The following is a 16,879-nucleotide window of genomic DNA, read 5'->3' on the forward strand; positions in this document are numbered from 1 at the left end:
TTATTTTATTATTATTTTTTTTAATTTGAAATTAAAGGTAAATTTAAAATTTTATAAAAAAGTCAAAGATATAAACGTCATTGTATCACTTTTAACGTTTAAAAACTAACATAAAGGTTTAAATTGATTATAATTAAAAGTTGAGAAGTTCAAATTGAGAGTTTTTTTTAACTTTGGAGGGTCTTCTCAAAACGCGCAGTAATTTAGAAGTTTAAAGTGAAGTTAAAAAAAAAAAAAAAAAAAAAAACCAGTCAAACTTTCAAATAGTTTTTATTTATTAATTTATTTATTTTTTTATATTGAAGCTTAACAAGAATGGTTTAGCTGATTGTCACTAGTATCGCAAACTCCCATCTGAATTCCTATTTCAGTATCATTTGCATATCTTCAGCACTATTATCCTAACAAATGCAATACCATATACATTATAGCATCAGATTAATGAGTCCCTTGACTCTCTATCTTCATTTTTTTTTTCCCCTAAAAGTATGGTTAGGAGCACTTTTTCAGGATAGTAAAAATTCCTTATAAGCTTCAACAATGTCTTTGTTTCTGAAAAGATATCTTTCTTTTGGAAAAAAGAAAAAAAAAAGAAAAAAAAAAGAAGAGACTGTACAGCTAAGATAATTCTTCTAATCCTATAAAGATGGGAGGCTTTGTTCTCTATTCCATTTCCCATATCTATATAGTTTTATAATTGCTAATGTCCTGTTGTTCAGCAACCACGGACATTGCAATTAAACCCAAATTTCACCTAGACTCAAAAATCCAACAACCCCTCAAGAAACTTTTCCTCCGAAAATCTATGAGAATTTTGTAAGTCATCTCATATTACCTTTTGATAAACCTCCTCTTGCCAATCACCCCCATTCACATGTCGTGTGAGCCGTGGAATCTAGAGCTCCTGCAGAACCTTGTAAGTTCATTGAGCCCCTGCAGAATTTTGAGGGTTCATTTGATTTTTCTGAGACTGCTTTTGAGTAATTTGAGATTGTGGCTGCTGCATAGAGTGCATATGTGGTAGGGGAAGCTGTCCTTGCGGCAGTGAAGAAGCAGGCTTCCTTGGCCTATTTGTGTTTATAAAATTCAATATCTGCTTCTCATAAGACCCGAGCTTGTCCTTGAAATTGGGTAATATGTTATTTTTAGAAACCTGTAAGAATGTTATAATACGCTCCAACATAGTCCTAAATATTTTCAACTTCTCAATCTGATCTGACTTTGGTTGTTGCGGAAGAGAATCATGCTGGAGAAACCAATAACAAACATAATAAGAACAAGAACACAGGTAATGGACAAAGATCAAGTAAGAAACTTATCAATAGTTATGGTGGAGGCCACTATCACCATAAGTATGATTGAAAAGCTGACTAATGAGTAAACTCAGTCAATGAATTGCACAAGGAAACGTTTGAAATTTAAAATACCTGCTGCAATTTAGTAGCAATTTTCTGGTACATTTCATTTATTTCAGGTAAGTACAGCTCCTTCATGGCTTTGATCTGCAATATAATATTAGCAACATATATTATCAAACTCTTCATTTGTTCAGGTGCCATACGCTCTATAGGAAATTTGCTACATCTACATAATTGTGGATAATATATCACCAGACATTAGTTGTATGCATAAATAGAAATATCTGGCTGCCATTAGTAATTTTAAGATATAATCAGATACAATTCAATATCTCACAGTTGACCCACACGCAAATCCAACAACCCCCACAAGAAACTTTTCCTCGGAAAATCTACAGGTGAAATTCGTAAATCATCTCATATTACCTTTTGATAAACCTCCTCTTGCCAATCACCCCCATTTGCACGTCCTGTCTGAGCAGTGGAATCTAGAGCTGCCACAGAACCTTGTAAGTTAATTGAATGCAACTGAGGGTTCATTTTATTTTCATGAGGCTGCTGCATAGGGTGCACATGTGGCGGGGGAAGCTGTCCTTGCTGCAGTGAAGAAACACGGTTCCTTGGCCTATTTGTGTCTCCAAAATCTAATATCTGCTTCTCAAAAGATTCCAACATCTCCTTCACGGCTTTGATCTGCAATTTAATATTAGCAACATATATTATCAAACTCTTCATTTCTTCACAGGCCATACTCTCTATAGCAAATGTGCTACATCTATGGATGATAGATCACAAGACATTAGTTGTACACATGAATAGAAATATCAGGCTGCCCATTAGGTACTTCACCAAAGCAACTTGCTAGGTAAACCTCATTTAAATTGATTAAATTCTAATTTTCCAGAAACTACTCTCAGTGCCCAAGATAATGGGTGTACAGATTTTCCAACAGTCGATTTTTGTAAGAAATATTTTACATATACAAATAGTGGCGGAGCCGAGATTTTCGTTTAGGAGAGAAAAGATTAAGAGAAAGAGCTCAAACAAAATTGATTGTCAAAAATATTAAATAATATAAGTAACAAAAGAAATGAACAGGTAAACATTATTTAATTATCAATTAAAACCTTAAAAAAAAAAAAAAAAAAAAACACTTGTAATTTGTTTAATTAGTTTTTTTCAACAGTTTTTTCATATTTTGAAATGTTTATATATTCGTCAACATGTTAGCTTAAAAGAACAATCAAACTATAAAAATTTAGAAATATAATTTGGTTAATTAATAATAAATCAAGAAAATAAGTCCATGTGAAAGTTTGACAATATATCTGAAAATTTTCAAGAAGTTCTCGATCTGTGTGCCTTGATTTCTTTATAAAATTATTACAATATCTAGTTTTTCTTTCTAGTTTTTATCCTATTTTAGTTCCCAATCAGTAAAATCCGCGAATAGAGAAAATTGTTACCAAAAGCACTTTTTGTCAAATCAAGTAAGCAGTAAAAGCAATCAATCCATTACATATGACTAAAAAAAACATTATTGTTTAAAGCATCACCATATAATAAAATGCATCGTCTCACGAGGAAAAAAAATACATTCTAGATTCAGTCAATGTAAGTTCCACTGCTTTGCGAGAAGCTGATAGATCCCGACAAGAAAGCTCCTTTGTTTCCATCTTCTTCTTCTTCTTCTTATTTTTTTATTTTTTATTTAATTCTAGTAGCTCCTTTTAGACATGAAAGTTCCTCCAAGTCCAATGCAGATCTGGTCTCACACTCTCTCATATTTTGGATAACTTAATACTTCCAAGTGTTAGATTCTTAGCTAAGAAAGCTAAAATACAATTATGAACAGTTTAAACAACTACATAAACCAAAATCATTCCAACTTCCAACTAGTTTTTATTTTTTATTTTTTTTAATTGAAGCTTAACAAGAACGGTTTAGCTGATTGTCACTAGTATCACAGACTACCATCTGAATTCACTATTATCCTCACTAATGCAATACCATATACAGCAATTTAGCAACAGATTAATGAGTATCTCGACTCTTTATCTACATTTTCTTTTTTTTCTCAAACTATGGTTAACTTAGAAGCACTTTTTCAGGATAGTAAACATTCCATATAAGCATCAACAATGTAGTTTTTTTTTTTGAAAAAAGAAAAAGAAAAAGAAAGAGTTCATATTCTGTACAGCTAAGATAATTCTTTTAATCCTATAAAGATGGGAAGCTTTGTTCTCTATTCGATATCCCATATCTATATAGTTTTAGAATTGATGTGCCCTGTTGTTCAGCAACTACGGACAATGCAATTAAGCCCAAATTTCAGAGACTCAGATCCAACAACCCCCACACGAAATTTTTCCTCCAAAAATGTATAGGTGAATTTCGTAAGTCATCTCATATTACCTCTTGATAAACCTCCTCTTGCCAATCACCCCCATTTGCACGTCCTGTCTGAGACGTGGAATCTAGAGCCGCTGCAGAACCTTGTAAGTTCATTTGATTTTCATGAGACTGCTTTTGAGTAGATTGAGATTGTGGCTGCGGCAGTGAAGAAACAGGCTTCCTTGGCCTATGTGCGTTTATAAAATTCAATATCTGCTTCTCATAAGACCCCAACTTCTCCTTGATATTGGGTAATATGTTATTTTTCGAAACCTGTAAGAATGTTATAATACGCTCCAACATAGTCCTAAACATTTTCAACTTCTCAAGTTTATCTGACTTTAGTTGTTGTGGAAGAGAATCATGCTGGAGAAACCAATAACAAAAATAATAAGAATAAGAACACAGGTAATGGACAAAGATCAAGTTAGAAAATTACCAATAGTTATGGTGGATGCCATTACCACCATAAGTATGACTGAAAAGCTGACTAATGAGTAAACTCAGTCAACGAATGGCACAAGGAAAGGTTCGAAGTTTAAAATACCTGCTGCAATTTAGTAGCAATTTTCTGGTAAATTTCATTTATTTCAGGTAAGTACATCTCCTTCATGGCTTTAATCTGCAATATAATATTAGCAATATATATTATCAAACTCTTCATTTCTTCAGGAGCCATACGCTCTATAGGAAATTTGCTACATCTACATAATTGTGCATAATATATCACCAGACATTAGTTGTATACATAAACAGAATATATATATATATATGAATAATAATTTATTAGAAAGAAAAGCCCATGTACACGAAAAGTATATAAGAGAAGCAACCACCGATTGGGATCGAAAATCTAGAAAGTCAACAAGACCTACAAGATTAGAAGAGGAGAAATTAGGAACAAACGTTACAGCACAATCTAAGAGGGCACTCAAGAAAGAAGATTTTAGTTGAAGCACATTAGATTTGCAGTCCTAGAAAAGACATCAATTTCTTTCTCTCCAAATACTCTACATAAGTAAAGTGGGATGACTTTCCGTATGGCCTCTTTGGATTGTCCTTGCCCTTGTGTCTTCCCAACATTGAAGTAGCTCAACGATATTGTTAGGCATGACCCACCAGACTCCGAGAAAGATGAGAATAAAATGACATATCTCCCTAGTAAACTCACAATGGATGAGAGGGTGGTTTATGGTCTCCTCGCTCTTCTTGCAAAGACAACACCAATTAACAAGGGTAAGACCCTGCCTCCGAAAGTTATCAATCGTAAGAATTTTACCCAAAACTACCGTCCAAGTGAAGAAAGTGATACAAGGAGGAGCCTTCACCTTCCAAACACTCTTCCAAGGAAAAAGGGATGAAGTCACCAATCTGTAAAGTATAGTAATAGCTCTTCACTTTGAACCTATGATTATAGGTTGGGAACCACAACATTTTTATTTGTTTCTCTTGAAGGGTTTTCGATGAGTATAAAAAGATCGAGGAATGCTACTAGGGACTCGAGCTCCCAATCCTGGACCGCCATGATAAAACTCACTTTCCAATGGACATAGGTGCCAGAATAGTCCATATAATCTGACACTAAAGCCTCTTTATCCTGACCTATAGAATAGAGTTCTGGGAAAATATTGAGAGTTGCTTCTCTACACCACACATCCTGCTAGAAACAAAGGTTTTCTTGTGAATTGGGGGGGCCATGACCTATACCAGCCCCCCCATTCCTCCGTCACTGCCTTCAACCATCCGAAGCAAAGACCCCCTTTCTAGAACTGATAACTTGTAGGTTTTGGACTCAGCATAAAACCAACTCAAGAACCCCATTTCAAGATCAAGCACAAGGGAAAAACCAACGCCAAGCGCCTACACATGCCATCAAGTTATTCATTGGTATACATTTTTTCTTTGTTCTGCTAATGGCTGGTAAATTCCAAATTCAGTGTCATTTGCATATGTGCAGCAGTATTATCCTCACCAATGCAATACCATATACATCATTATAGCATCAGATTAATGAGTATCTTGACTCTTTATCTTCATTTTCTTTTGTCCTAAAAGTATGGTTAGGAGAGTTTTTTTCAGGATAGTAAAAAATTTATAGAAGCTTCAACAATGTCCGTTTTCTGAAAAAATCTTTCTTTTGAAAAAAAAAAAAAAATTATATTCTCTATTGCTAAGATAATTCTTCGAATCCTATAAAGATGGGAAGCTTTGTTCTCTATTTGATATTCCATATCTATCTAATTTTATAATTGTTATGTCCTGTTTTTCAACAACTAAGGACATTGCAATTAAGCCCAAAGTTCACCCAGACCCAAAACCAACAACCCCCACAAGAAACTTTTCCTCTAAAAATCTACAGGTGAATTTCACAATTCATTTCATATTACCTTTTGATAAACCTCCTCTTGCCAACCATCCCCATTTGCATGTCCTATCTGAGCCGTGGAATCTAGAGACTCTACAAAGATATCAATGTGTGTAAATATGAGTACAAAGATATCAATGCATGAAAATATGAGCACATGAATGAATAGCCGCTTAGAAGGTAAATAATTTACATATGATGATAAAACCATTACAGAATTCATTCACTTTGAAAGCATGGGTAACTAAGGGACTGTCAGTGATTTGAGAAAAAATAACTCAAAAGGTGATCATGGGTGCAGAGATGAAAGTGCTAACAAGTGTGGCAAGCAACCATGATGTGGTGGCAGATGTGGTGGTAGCAGTGGAGAACCCACCCATGGCAAAGACTATGGAGATGGTTGTGGTGGAATCAATAACAATGACATTGACAACATAACTTGCAGCACTGCATATAAATACAGGAAAAGTGGTGCTTAAGGTGGGGCTGGCAGAGGGCAGTGATATTTTCACCAAGAACTTAGGTCTTTTATCTAGACGTGAGATTTTGAAACATGAAATTTCTTTTGAGTAGCACAAAATGAATGCATCCTTCAATCATTCCCAAAACTTCCAGACTTTACATAAGTACTTACAGCAAAAAGTTCCATTTCCAACCACACATCTACTAAACAAATGCAAATTTACATCAAAAACATTATCAACCACAATGCATTTTGAGAATATAAACCAGGCACAGTTGAAAAGTCGGACAGCAAAAAAAGAAAAAATAAAAGAGAAGCAAAAAGAAATATGTATAAAATTTTCAGGCTGATAGTCTTGCAAGGGGAGTGTACGATAACTGAATACAAAATCACCAAACAGAAAAAGTGATATGGGAACAGGGAAGAAACATGCATAGTGGCAATGACATACTTGATGATGTCTCTGGAAGAATTCTTTGATATAACTGCTTTTGCTGATCAATTACATTCTGTGGTTGAAGCAAGGAACCCGATGCTTGACCTAATGCTTGAAGCCTTTGATGCATATCCCTTTGTAATGAATTTGACTGCTGTTGCAACTGAATCTGAGACATCAATTGCTGCTGATGCTGCTCTGGTGGCTGTGGCTGTGATTGTGACGGCTGCCCTTGAGTTGGTAACAGATTAGATGCGCTCTGTTGTGGTTGGTGCAGCACTGGAACCTTGGGCTGTTTTAGCATGTGTACTCGGTGCTGAGTAGTTTGCATACTTGAGTTAACAGACCGAGTTCCAAGCAACTGTTGTTGCTCCTGTTGTAACCCAGAAACATTAGTTTGTGAGCCCAACTGTTGCTGATGCATATCAGAGAGGTTATTTTGCTGAGCTATTAACTGTTGTTTCTGCTGCTGCATGTTTTGAAGATTACTCTGCTGGCCAAGCAGCCTCTGTTGCTGCTGTTGCATGTACCCAACACTCTTCTGTTGAGCAATTAATTGGTTCTGTTGCATATTTGTGGCATTTGACTGTTGCCCTATCAGCTGCTGCTGCATTGGTGTTTGCTGTTGATGAATAATAGCAGCCTGCTGTGGCTGTTGCCGCTGCCTGAGAACTGATTGAGAATCCTGCTCAAGCATGGACAGTGTTGCTTGTTGAATAGATGGCTGCTGATTCTGCTGAAGACCAGAGAGAGGAGACAATTGCATCACAGATGATGTTTGCATGACTGATTGTTGAGAAGATTGCAACTGTTTGGGTTGTAATAGATTTTGTTGCGGCTGTTGTTGCTGGATGTGAGATTGCACGAGTGACTATAAGATGCAAAAGAGAAAAATAGTATTATCTATTCTGCAAGTATACATTCAAGGAAATGTACATATACATCATGAAAATTATGGGAGCACTATGATGGAAGTACCTGGCTTGTGGCAGCAGTATAAATCTTCTCCTCAAACCTTATGGCTATTTTCTTGAGTTCATGTAATCCCTCTTGGCCAGAAACGGGAAGATGCCTCTTTAATGTGTCCATTCTATAAACATAAGATGTACTCTTAATAAATACTGGCCATATAGAGATTCAAATTTGTGAAGTATGCTGACAGTGCAGAACTTAAGCCACAGAAACGCCAAGAGAATCATGAAATTTAAAATTAATAAAGGACAAGAAACATATACTTTTTCCAGGGAAAGAAAATAGAAGCAGCAGTCAATGACTGTTTAAACTTCACCACCTGGAAACCACAAACTTGGAACTCCGATAAATGTTCTCTCAACTTTATTTTTCAGTTTAGAAGGGAGGGGGGCAACACTGGACTGGCATTTTAGCAAGTTTCATTGGGACTCAACTTAGACATAGGAACCATTCACAAAGGCCAGAAAACCTATACCACTAATCTTCAGTATACATCGTGGGAAGACCAAGATAACCTTTTTTTGGGGGGATAAGTAAGACCAATATAACTTGAGTCACGCGACAGCACAATTTGCTTTCACATGAAAGACCCCCAAGTGTTCCTGAGCAAATTCTATTCCCACTTCTTTATTTGGGAATTGTGCAACATCTTTTGTTTCAAATTTCTGATATAGTATTAGCCATTGTAGTCCAAACTCCTATGCCAGCACACCTTGTTTTCACAAAGTTATCTACCGCTTTAAAATTAAAGTCCTAATTGTCATTCTCATATTTTTAAATGCATTTTTTCAAACTTCCAAGGATTTTCTCCCCAAGATTATTCCCTTTTTTTTTTTTTTCCTTCATGTGAGATCATCTTGACCAAAATTTAAGCAACCATCTACCCTTTTAAGATGATACTGCATAATTTCACAGGAATAGTTCCATTTTACGAACTAGTTTGTAAAACAAACTAGTCTAATAAAGTGACATGTATTTCAAAAGCATGTAAGAAATACAAATACATGCTTTCTTATTAATGCTATTAAAAAAAAAACACATGTAAGAAGCACATGTTAATAAAAAAACATGTTCCCCAAATGTGACGTGACTTTTCAAATTCCCATTGAATTTGAGATGATCATTATTGAATTTTGATCTATTGGTGGTTTTAAATAGCACATCATATTTGGGAGGACTCTATGAGGACTCTGGTCTTCCTTATATCATTACTCGTGTTTCTCACATGCTAAGAGACACTTACAATTTATTAGACTAATTTGTAGCTAATTTTGTCCATCAAGGTACTTGTAACTGTATACCGCTGCATACACGGACCCTTAGAGCTGGCGATTAGAAACCACTAAATTAAACACAATCCGTAAATATATATAATCGGGAAAGTTAAGCAAAATAGAAATTTTACATTATTCGTTTAAGAGAGAGAGAGAGAGAGAGATCACCTTTTGTTGACAATACTTTGACGAGAATCGGGCGGCAATTCGGTCCTCCAATCGCCGGTGTCTATGGTGGGTTCTCCTCCGCCTTCTGCTCCTCCTCCTACGGGGGCTTGACTTGGATTGGACCTCCAATTATTGGTATCCATCGAATTTCTCTAAATAATATCAATTTATAAGCGAATCGAAGCGGACCTAAAGCTTTTACCACCGCTAAACTCAAATTCAAATCGCTCAAACAAGAAAGAAACGAATAAATGGAGTCTTAATGGTCTTGACACAAATTTTGAGAGCGAGGCAAAGGGTAGATTATTGGAACTCTGGATAGAGTTTCTACCATGTGTAACGAATATATGTGCAAGAAATACCATAGACACCGGCGATGGTGTCATGGTGACCTGTACGTACAGGTTCTTTCGAGGTAAGCCTCTCCGGTCGGTGCTTTCGAACAAAATGGGTTGACTCTTTTATATAAATAAATAAATCAAGAAATTTTCATGAAATCAACAGGTATTGGAAAGGGCCGAGAGGGATGTGTCCTTGCAGTTAAGAGTCTTACAAGAAAGATGAGCTACCCAGTGGTGGCGGAGGCTGTGGGAGCTCTCTACGCGGCTGAATTTTGCAGTGATTTGGGTACGAGGAAAATCATCATAGCAAGTGTTCAATGCAGTGAACTCCACTGGGGAGGAACTGAAGCCGATTTGGACACTGGACACGCGAGTGATGAAAAGTTATCAAAAGTTATCAAAAGTTATGCCGCCTACTTTAGCTAAGGTGGCAGTTTGCGGCGCCCAGTCGGTTTCACATTTCTAAAATAATAAATCTGATAATATAATTTGGAAAGTAATTTCTTCTTATTTATGACATTAAATTTTTTAATATATTAATAAAATCATTATGGTATCGGAACCTAACCATAAACCATAAAGTATTTTGAATGGGCGACCTTTCGTGTATGATAAAAGCAGGCTTGCGTCCTCTTTGTATGCCTTTTCCTGCATTTAATTAGAAAAAAAAGGGCATGCGACGTGCGTAGAACAAAAATAAAGCAAGAGTACTTATAGACACTTCAAAAGTATCTACTGTGATAAATTCTCCATTTAAAGACCAAATTGCATAATTACGATATTGGAAAAATGTTTCGTTTGTACCATATAAAATATACGATATAGTAAATATTGTTATACATGAATTTGGCTTAAGTACTGTTATATAGGAGCGACTTGATCGTGTGGTGACAAATGCATCTTGGTGTACAAATTTCCCGGGAGCGGGTGTGGCTATTGAAGCAGTGCTTAGCTCTGATCATGCTCCTCTGAGATTGAGATTATTTGACCACTGCAGGAGAAGAAAAATGGAGAGAGCTTTTAAATATGAAGCTCAGTGGTCCCTACACAAGGACTACAAAGCCATTATCTCCAAGGTGTGACGTGTGAAGGCATATCAAGGGAGCAGGTGGGTGAGATTACTAAAAAGGCTGCAGGCTTGTAAGGAAGAGTTGACTAATTGGAATAATAATACATGCAAGGCAAATGAATGGGTAATAAAACAAAAGAGGGACCACTTGGCTATGATTCAAGGAGGAGTGGAAGATGACTATGATGTACAGCAAGTGGGGTACCTTAAAGAGGAGCTCATATTTTACTTGAATAGGAGAGCTTACGGTGGCAAAATTTTTATAAAACCTGATTTTTATAACATTGGGCAAAATTTTGAGTTTGTGAATTTGTACCAAATCTATTTACAAAAAACGTGCCAAGCCAAACAAGGCCTGTATTTTCAATCTAGTGCCACTCAAAAAAAAAAGGAGGAATAGGATTGTAAAAATTATGGATGAGAGGGGTTGTACGTGGGAAAGGGAGGAGGATATTGAAAATGCTTTTATAAAATTTTTCAGGAAGATGTACACATCTGAACCAACTGGTGACAAGACACAGTGCCTGGTGACAAGACACAGTGCCTGCAAGGAGTTACTGGACGCATCACTTTAGAAATGAACTGTAGCCTCACTAGACCGTATACTACTAAGGAGATCCGGGAGGCTGTGTTCCAGATGTCCCCCTTGAAAGCCCCTGGTCCAGACGGGTATTCTACTAGCTTTTTCCATCATAATTGGCCCATTGTGGGAGAGGAGGTCTGTCAAGCAATTTTTACTTCTCTTAGTTCTGGAATTCTTAATACAGACTTGAATTTCGCTTATATTGCTCTGATCCCAAAAAAGCAAAATGCTACAGCTATCTCTGATTTTAGGCCTATAAGCCTCTGTAACATTTTATACAAGATCGTTTCCAAAGTGTTTGCAAACAGGTTGAAGGCGATTTTGCCAAAAATTATCTCAGCAACCCAAAGTGCCTTCATTCTAGGGAGGCTTATTACCGACTACATCCTGGCCGCTTATGAAACACTCCACACGATGCACTCTCGCATGTATGGAAAGAAGGGATACATGGCAGTTAAGCTTGATATGAGTAAAGCTTACGACAGAGTGGATTGGAATTTTTTGAAGGCTGTGATGGTGGCGATGGGTTTCGCAGCGAAGTGGGTGAAATTGATAATGATGTGTGTTTGTACCATGAATTATTTTGTGTTGGTGAACGGTAACCCGGTGGGAAAAAATTGGCCATCTAGAGGAATACGGCAGGGTGACCCACTATCTCCCTACTTATTTCTTTTATGTGCAGAGGCTTTGAGTTCTCAATTGTCACGAGCGGATGAAATGGGTGAGTTTACGGGGGTCCCTACTTCCAAATATGGACCACGCCTGAACCATCTATTTTTTGCAGATGATAGCTTATTATTCTATAAGGCGGATTTAACCCATTGGAAAATCGGCTATCAACGATTCTGAACAAGTATGAACAAGCCTCGGGTCAAAGATTGAATAAGGAGAAAACGTCTATATTTTTTAGTCGTAATACATCTATGGAGATGAAGGAAAAAATTGTAGAAGTTGCGGGCATCCCTTAATCCCAAAGGTACGATACGTATTTGGGGTTACCGGCGCTAGTTGGAAAATCAAGAGTAAGTGCATTTTGAAGCCTTAAGGATCGGATCTGGTCAAGGTTACAAGATTGGAAGCTTAAGTTTTTGTCCCAAGCGGGAAAAGAAATCCTTATCAAAGTGGTTATCCAAGCGATTCCAACATATACGATAAGCGTATTTCTGCTCTCAAAGACTCTTTGTAGAGAGATAAATTCCTTAATGCAAAAGTTTTGGTGGAGTCATCAAGAAAACGACACACGTATACATTGGATGCGTTGGGCGAGGATGGGGATATCAAAGGATCAAGGAGGGATGGGTTTTCGTGATCTCCATGTTTACAACAAAGCGTTGCTTGCTAAGCAATGTTAAAGGTTATGGGCGAACACGGATAGTCTCATGGCCCAGATAATGAAAGCAAAATACTATCCGAATTGCTTGATCCTTGAAGCACAATTGGGAAATAAGCCGTCTTTTGCAGGGAGAAGTATACATAGTTCTGGATGGCTGCTAAAGAAGGGATTGATTTGGAGGATTGGTAATGGCCAAAGTGTTAAAATTAGGGGTGAGAAGTGGCTGCCAATTCCCTCAACATATAAGGTTCATTCTCATTTGCCCACCAGTTATGAGGAGGCTCGGGTGTGCGACCTAATAGATCAAGATACACATTGGTGGAATGTAAACCTGATCAAGGAGATGTTTAATGATGAAGAATGTAAGGCAATGCAAATGATACCACCCAGCTTGACCAATTGGCCGGATGTACAAATTTAGAGAAGGACCGCCAAGGGAAAGTTTTTTGTTAGTAGTGCTTACCATATGGCAAAAGAGCTTGAAGATTATGACAAGGCAGAATGCTCAACTCGCAGAGATGGGGGTAAATTATGGGCTGGTATTTGGGCTTTGAACGTTCCAAATACGTGGAAAAACTTTATGTGGAGGTGTTGCCATAATTTACTCCCTACAAAAGAGAATTTGGTTAAGAAAAAGGTTATCATGGAGCCTAAATGCCCAATTTGTAATCAGGTGCCTGAAAACCCTTTTCATATCCTTTGGGAGTGCCCTTCTGCTGGTGATGTTTGGGGGGCAAGTAAGATGATTTCCCTGAAGGCTCGGTGTAGGGGGACTGATTTTTTTAACCTGGCAAAGGATTTCTTTTTGAGATGCGAGAAGGAGGATTTTCGGATTTTTGTTGCAATCTCACGTAAGTTATGGTTCCGTCGGAATAGTCTGGTTCATGAATGGAATTTCTCTCATCCAAATGAAGTGGTATGGGGAGCAATGTTAGCCATTGAAGAATTGGAAATGATCCATTGTGAGGGTCAACCACACCCACCTTTCGGAAAGTGGGATGGTAAGCCCCACATCCTGGATGAAGCCTCCTATGAATTGGGTTAAAGGTAATTGTGACGCAGCCTTGGATAGAGCTCGGGGAAGGGTTGGGCTAGCGTCGTGGTAAGGGACTCTACTGGGAGGCTACTGGTAGCTCAAAGCTTATCTAGAAGCGGCAATTTTGAACCAGTTGTGGCTGGAAGTATGGCAAGTTACTTTGTTGTGAACTTATGCAAAGCTTTGGGCCATCAAAACGTTTGGCTAGAAGGTGAGGCCAAACTGATCTGCGATGCTCTGAAATACAGGAGTTCTGATAACAGCAGGTATGGACATTTGATCGTGGACATTAGAATGGTTTTGTTGTCTTTCAATCAATGGAAATGTACACATATAAGCCGTGAAGGAAATAAAGCAGCCCACATCCTGGCCAGAGAAGCTTTGATTTTTTCAGGAGATAGAGTTTGGGGGTGATGATTCCAAATTGTATCAAACAGATCATTGCCACGGAGCAAAACGCCTCTGGCTTGACTATACCCACAAAGTGTTTTCTCACTTTTGTGTTTCTTTGATTATTATCAATGAGAAATTTCGACATTTTACTTAAAAAATTAAATAATAATAAAAAAAGTACTGCTATATAGCATTACTCTATATCAAAATTTGCCTTGACTATAGCGCATAGGTTATTCGAGCCTTATAGTGTTTATAGAACTGGATATTAAGAACTAAATTAGTAGTTTGAAAAATATGTTCTGAATTTAATCATATTGCATATAATTGATAATAGTTGAATTCCAAAATTACAGCGAGTCACTCTAATGATGGAGCCATACTCTTCTGTCCCCTCTTTCCTTTCTTTCTCTCCCTTTACTCATCCGGTTTGTTTTCTTTATTAGAAGGGAGAAGATTACAAAATCATGTCAATAATATTATTCATCAAAAGCTATCGAGTACAATAACAACTATGTTTAAATAGACTAGAAGTTAAATCCTAACTCTAACCGTAATCGTACTTTGGTTATTGGCCCACTAAAATAACATAAATCCGAATTAAAATAATACAACTTGTCTGAAAATAAATAATAGAAAAAAGAAGGGTAAAGTCTATTTAACCCCTCAAACTACCATCCAATAACAATTTACTCCTTAAAAGCCCAATAATTATCAAGCTCATATGATTTGTCGCTCATGCTTCACATCATTCTCCTGAGAAGAATTCGACCTCATCGAGTTTAGCTCATGAATGCCCGTGGGGATCCGTGCATGGTCTGAATCTGGTTGGCCCAAGTGGACCCTGTTTGAATCTAATATGGACAACGTTGACATAAGTGGAGGCTTCACTTTTGTCTTGGGCATGACGTGCTTGAATTTGTTGGGCAACAACGGTGGATGACTAAGCATTTTCCTTAGATGATGTAGATTGATGTGAAAAAAAAGTAAGAATGTTTGATATAAAAAAGTAAAAAAGTAGTATGAAAAAGTGAAAAAAGTTTTGTTTTGTAGTGATTTTTTATTTATTTGAATAATAATAAAAAGTGAATAATATGATATAAAAAATGAAAAAAAGTTAAAATACTTTGAGAGACATGCTACACATCTCAAATTTTCTTCCCAAAAGTTAGTTCCTAAATGATGTGTTACTATTTCGTGAGATTTATTATTTTGAGAAGTGTGTCACCAACTCATAGGATGGTGATACATTATTTGAAAACCAACTTTTGAGAAGAAAATTTGAGATGTGTAATATTTCTCATGTTTTGATATTGATTTTTTTGAGAAAAAGTGATGAACAGTAGTAAAGAAAAAACAAATTCTTTGCCAAACAAAGCCATTGGAACTCTAGCATGCAAAGACATTAGAAAAATGTCTGAAGGTTTGTTAGGCTTAGGACAATGCATGACTTCAAGGGCACTCACGCTTGTAGACCTATTGAAAGGATCACAAGGTAGGTTGGAAGGATAAAAAAAAATAAAAATAAAAATAAAGACCAACTTAAAGTCATCTAAGGGTCCAGTACTTTGCTCATTTGGTAGCTTTACTTGAGAATCCACGTAATACACTTTACCGTATCGTTCTATCAAGATATGGTATACAATTTTTTTTTACAGCCTTCAATAGAAATTTGACATATTAGGTAAAACATCAAATACAATAAAGATAAAAATATTGTATCTTTAATTCAAAGTAATCTCATGGACTTTTCCATTTGTTCTTACCCAGCGTCCACCACCCATCATAGAACCTTACTCACTTCCGAGCCCTCAACATCGAGGTTTCCAAAACTAATCAAGATGATGGCTTTGGTGGTTTTATCGATGGATATTTTGCTTATAAAGTATTTTGTCAAGAGAGAAAAAAAAAAAATTTATTTGATTTGAAATGTTATATTGAAAGTTTTTGAAACAAAAACTTTCTTTTCTTTTTTCTCTATTTTTAATTTCATCCCTGTGTCGGAGTGTGGGTGGCGCGTGAGAGTGGTCTGGGGTCAGTTTAGGCTGTAACATGGCAGACCCGAGGAGGTGGTCAGTGGAATCCAAGGAGTTTGAAGTGCTGATTAAGGTAGGGGTATCAGGGGTGAGGATTTTTTAGAGGAGCAAAAGACTTCAAAGGTCCATTTTCTTGAAGAAAGATGAGCTAGCTTGGGTGGTGCAAATTGTGAAGGATTTGATTGCAGTGGATAATTCAGAAGTCTTTTGGGATCAGTCTAAAGCTGGGTATCCGAGAATAATTGCTCATAAGTGTGCTAATAGGCATGGTTGTTTTCTGACAGTGGAGAAATTTGATGGAAGAAGAAGGTGTGGCTCGATCATCATTCCAGAAGGTAGGCGTGGAATAGGGTGGGATCGTTTCAGTAAGGAGATGAGAGTGGCAAACTCTTCTATACGTGAACCTCAAGTGATCAGTGAGCTTGGCGTGTTGAGGGGAGAAAAGAGTGATAAAGAGGTCAAGGGATGCAGGAGTTACACGGAGGCAGTGAGACTATCATCGAAGCAAACTAAAGAGGGCTAGAACTCCGGCTAGGAACAGTTCGAAAAGGTGCAGAGATGGCCAAAAACTGCTTCTGGTCATAAGGGACAGAAAACCCATGAATTTGGACGAAGACTCTTGATTCGGAGAGGGCTCGCCGCGATCCCGGGGTAATTC

General features: G+C 37.1%; 1 protein-coding gene across 3 annotated transcripts; it reads right to left on the reverse strand.

Moving 5' to 3' along the window:
- Window positions 1-619: 619 nt before the first annotated feature.
- Window positions 620-10,159, reverse strand: LOC132187480 (mediator of RNA polymerase II transcription subunit 15a-like). Of its 3 annotated transcripts, XM_059601802.1 has the most exons (10): window positions 9,984-10,159; window positions 9,431-9,582; window positions 7,995-8,106; window positions 7,032-7,887; window positions 6,140-6,210; window positions 4,300-4,374; window positions 3,774-4,118; window positions 1,785-2,051; window positions 1,428-1,502; window positions 620-1,246 (listed from the first exon to the last, which is right to left on the reverse strand). In XM_059601802.1, the coding sequence occupies exons 2-10, from the start codon at window positions 9,571-9,573 to the stop codon at window positions 923-925; spliced, it is 2,268 nt and encodes a 755-aa protein (XP_059457785.1). In that variant the 5' UTR covers window positions 9,574-9,582; window positions 9,984-10,159; the 3' UTR covers window positions 620-922. The 3 variants fall into 3 exon arrangements, with proteins under 3 accessions (XP_059457785.1, XP_059457788.1, XP_059457786.1); XM_059601805.1 differs by lacking the exon at window positions 4,300-4,374; XM_059601803.1 differs by having other exon boundaries at window positions 9,431-10,159.
- Window positions 10,160-16,879: the final 6,720 nt, after the last annotated feature.

The sequence above is a fragment of the Corylus avellana genome, chromosome ca7, assembly GCF_901000735.1.
Source record: "Corylus avellana chromosome ca7, CavTom2PMs-1.0".
In the NCBI taxonomy this organism is placed as follows: Eukaryota; Viridiplantae; Streptophyta; class Magnoliopsida; order Fagales; family Betulaceae; genus Corylus; species Corylus avellana.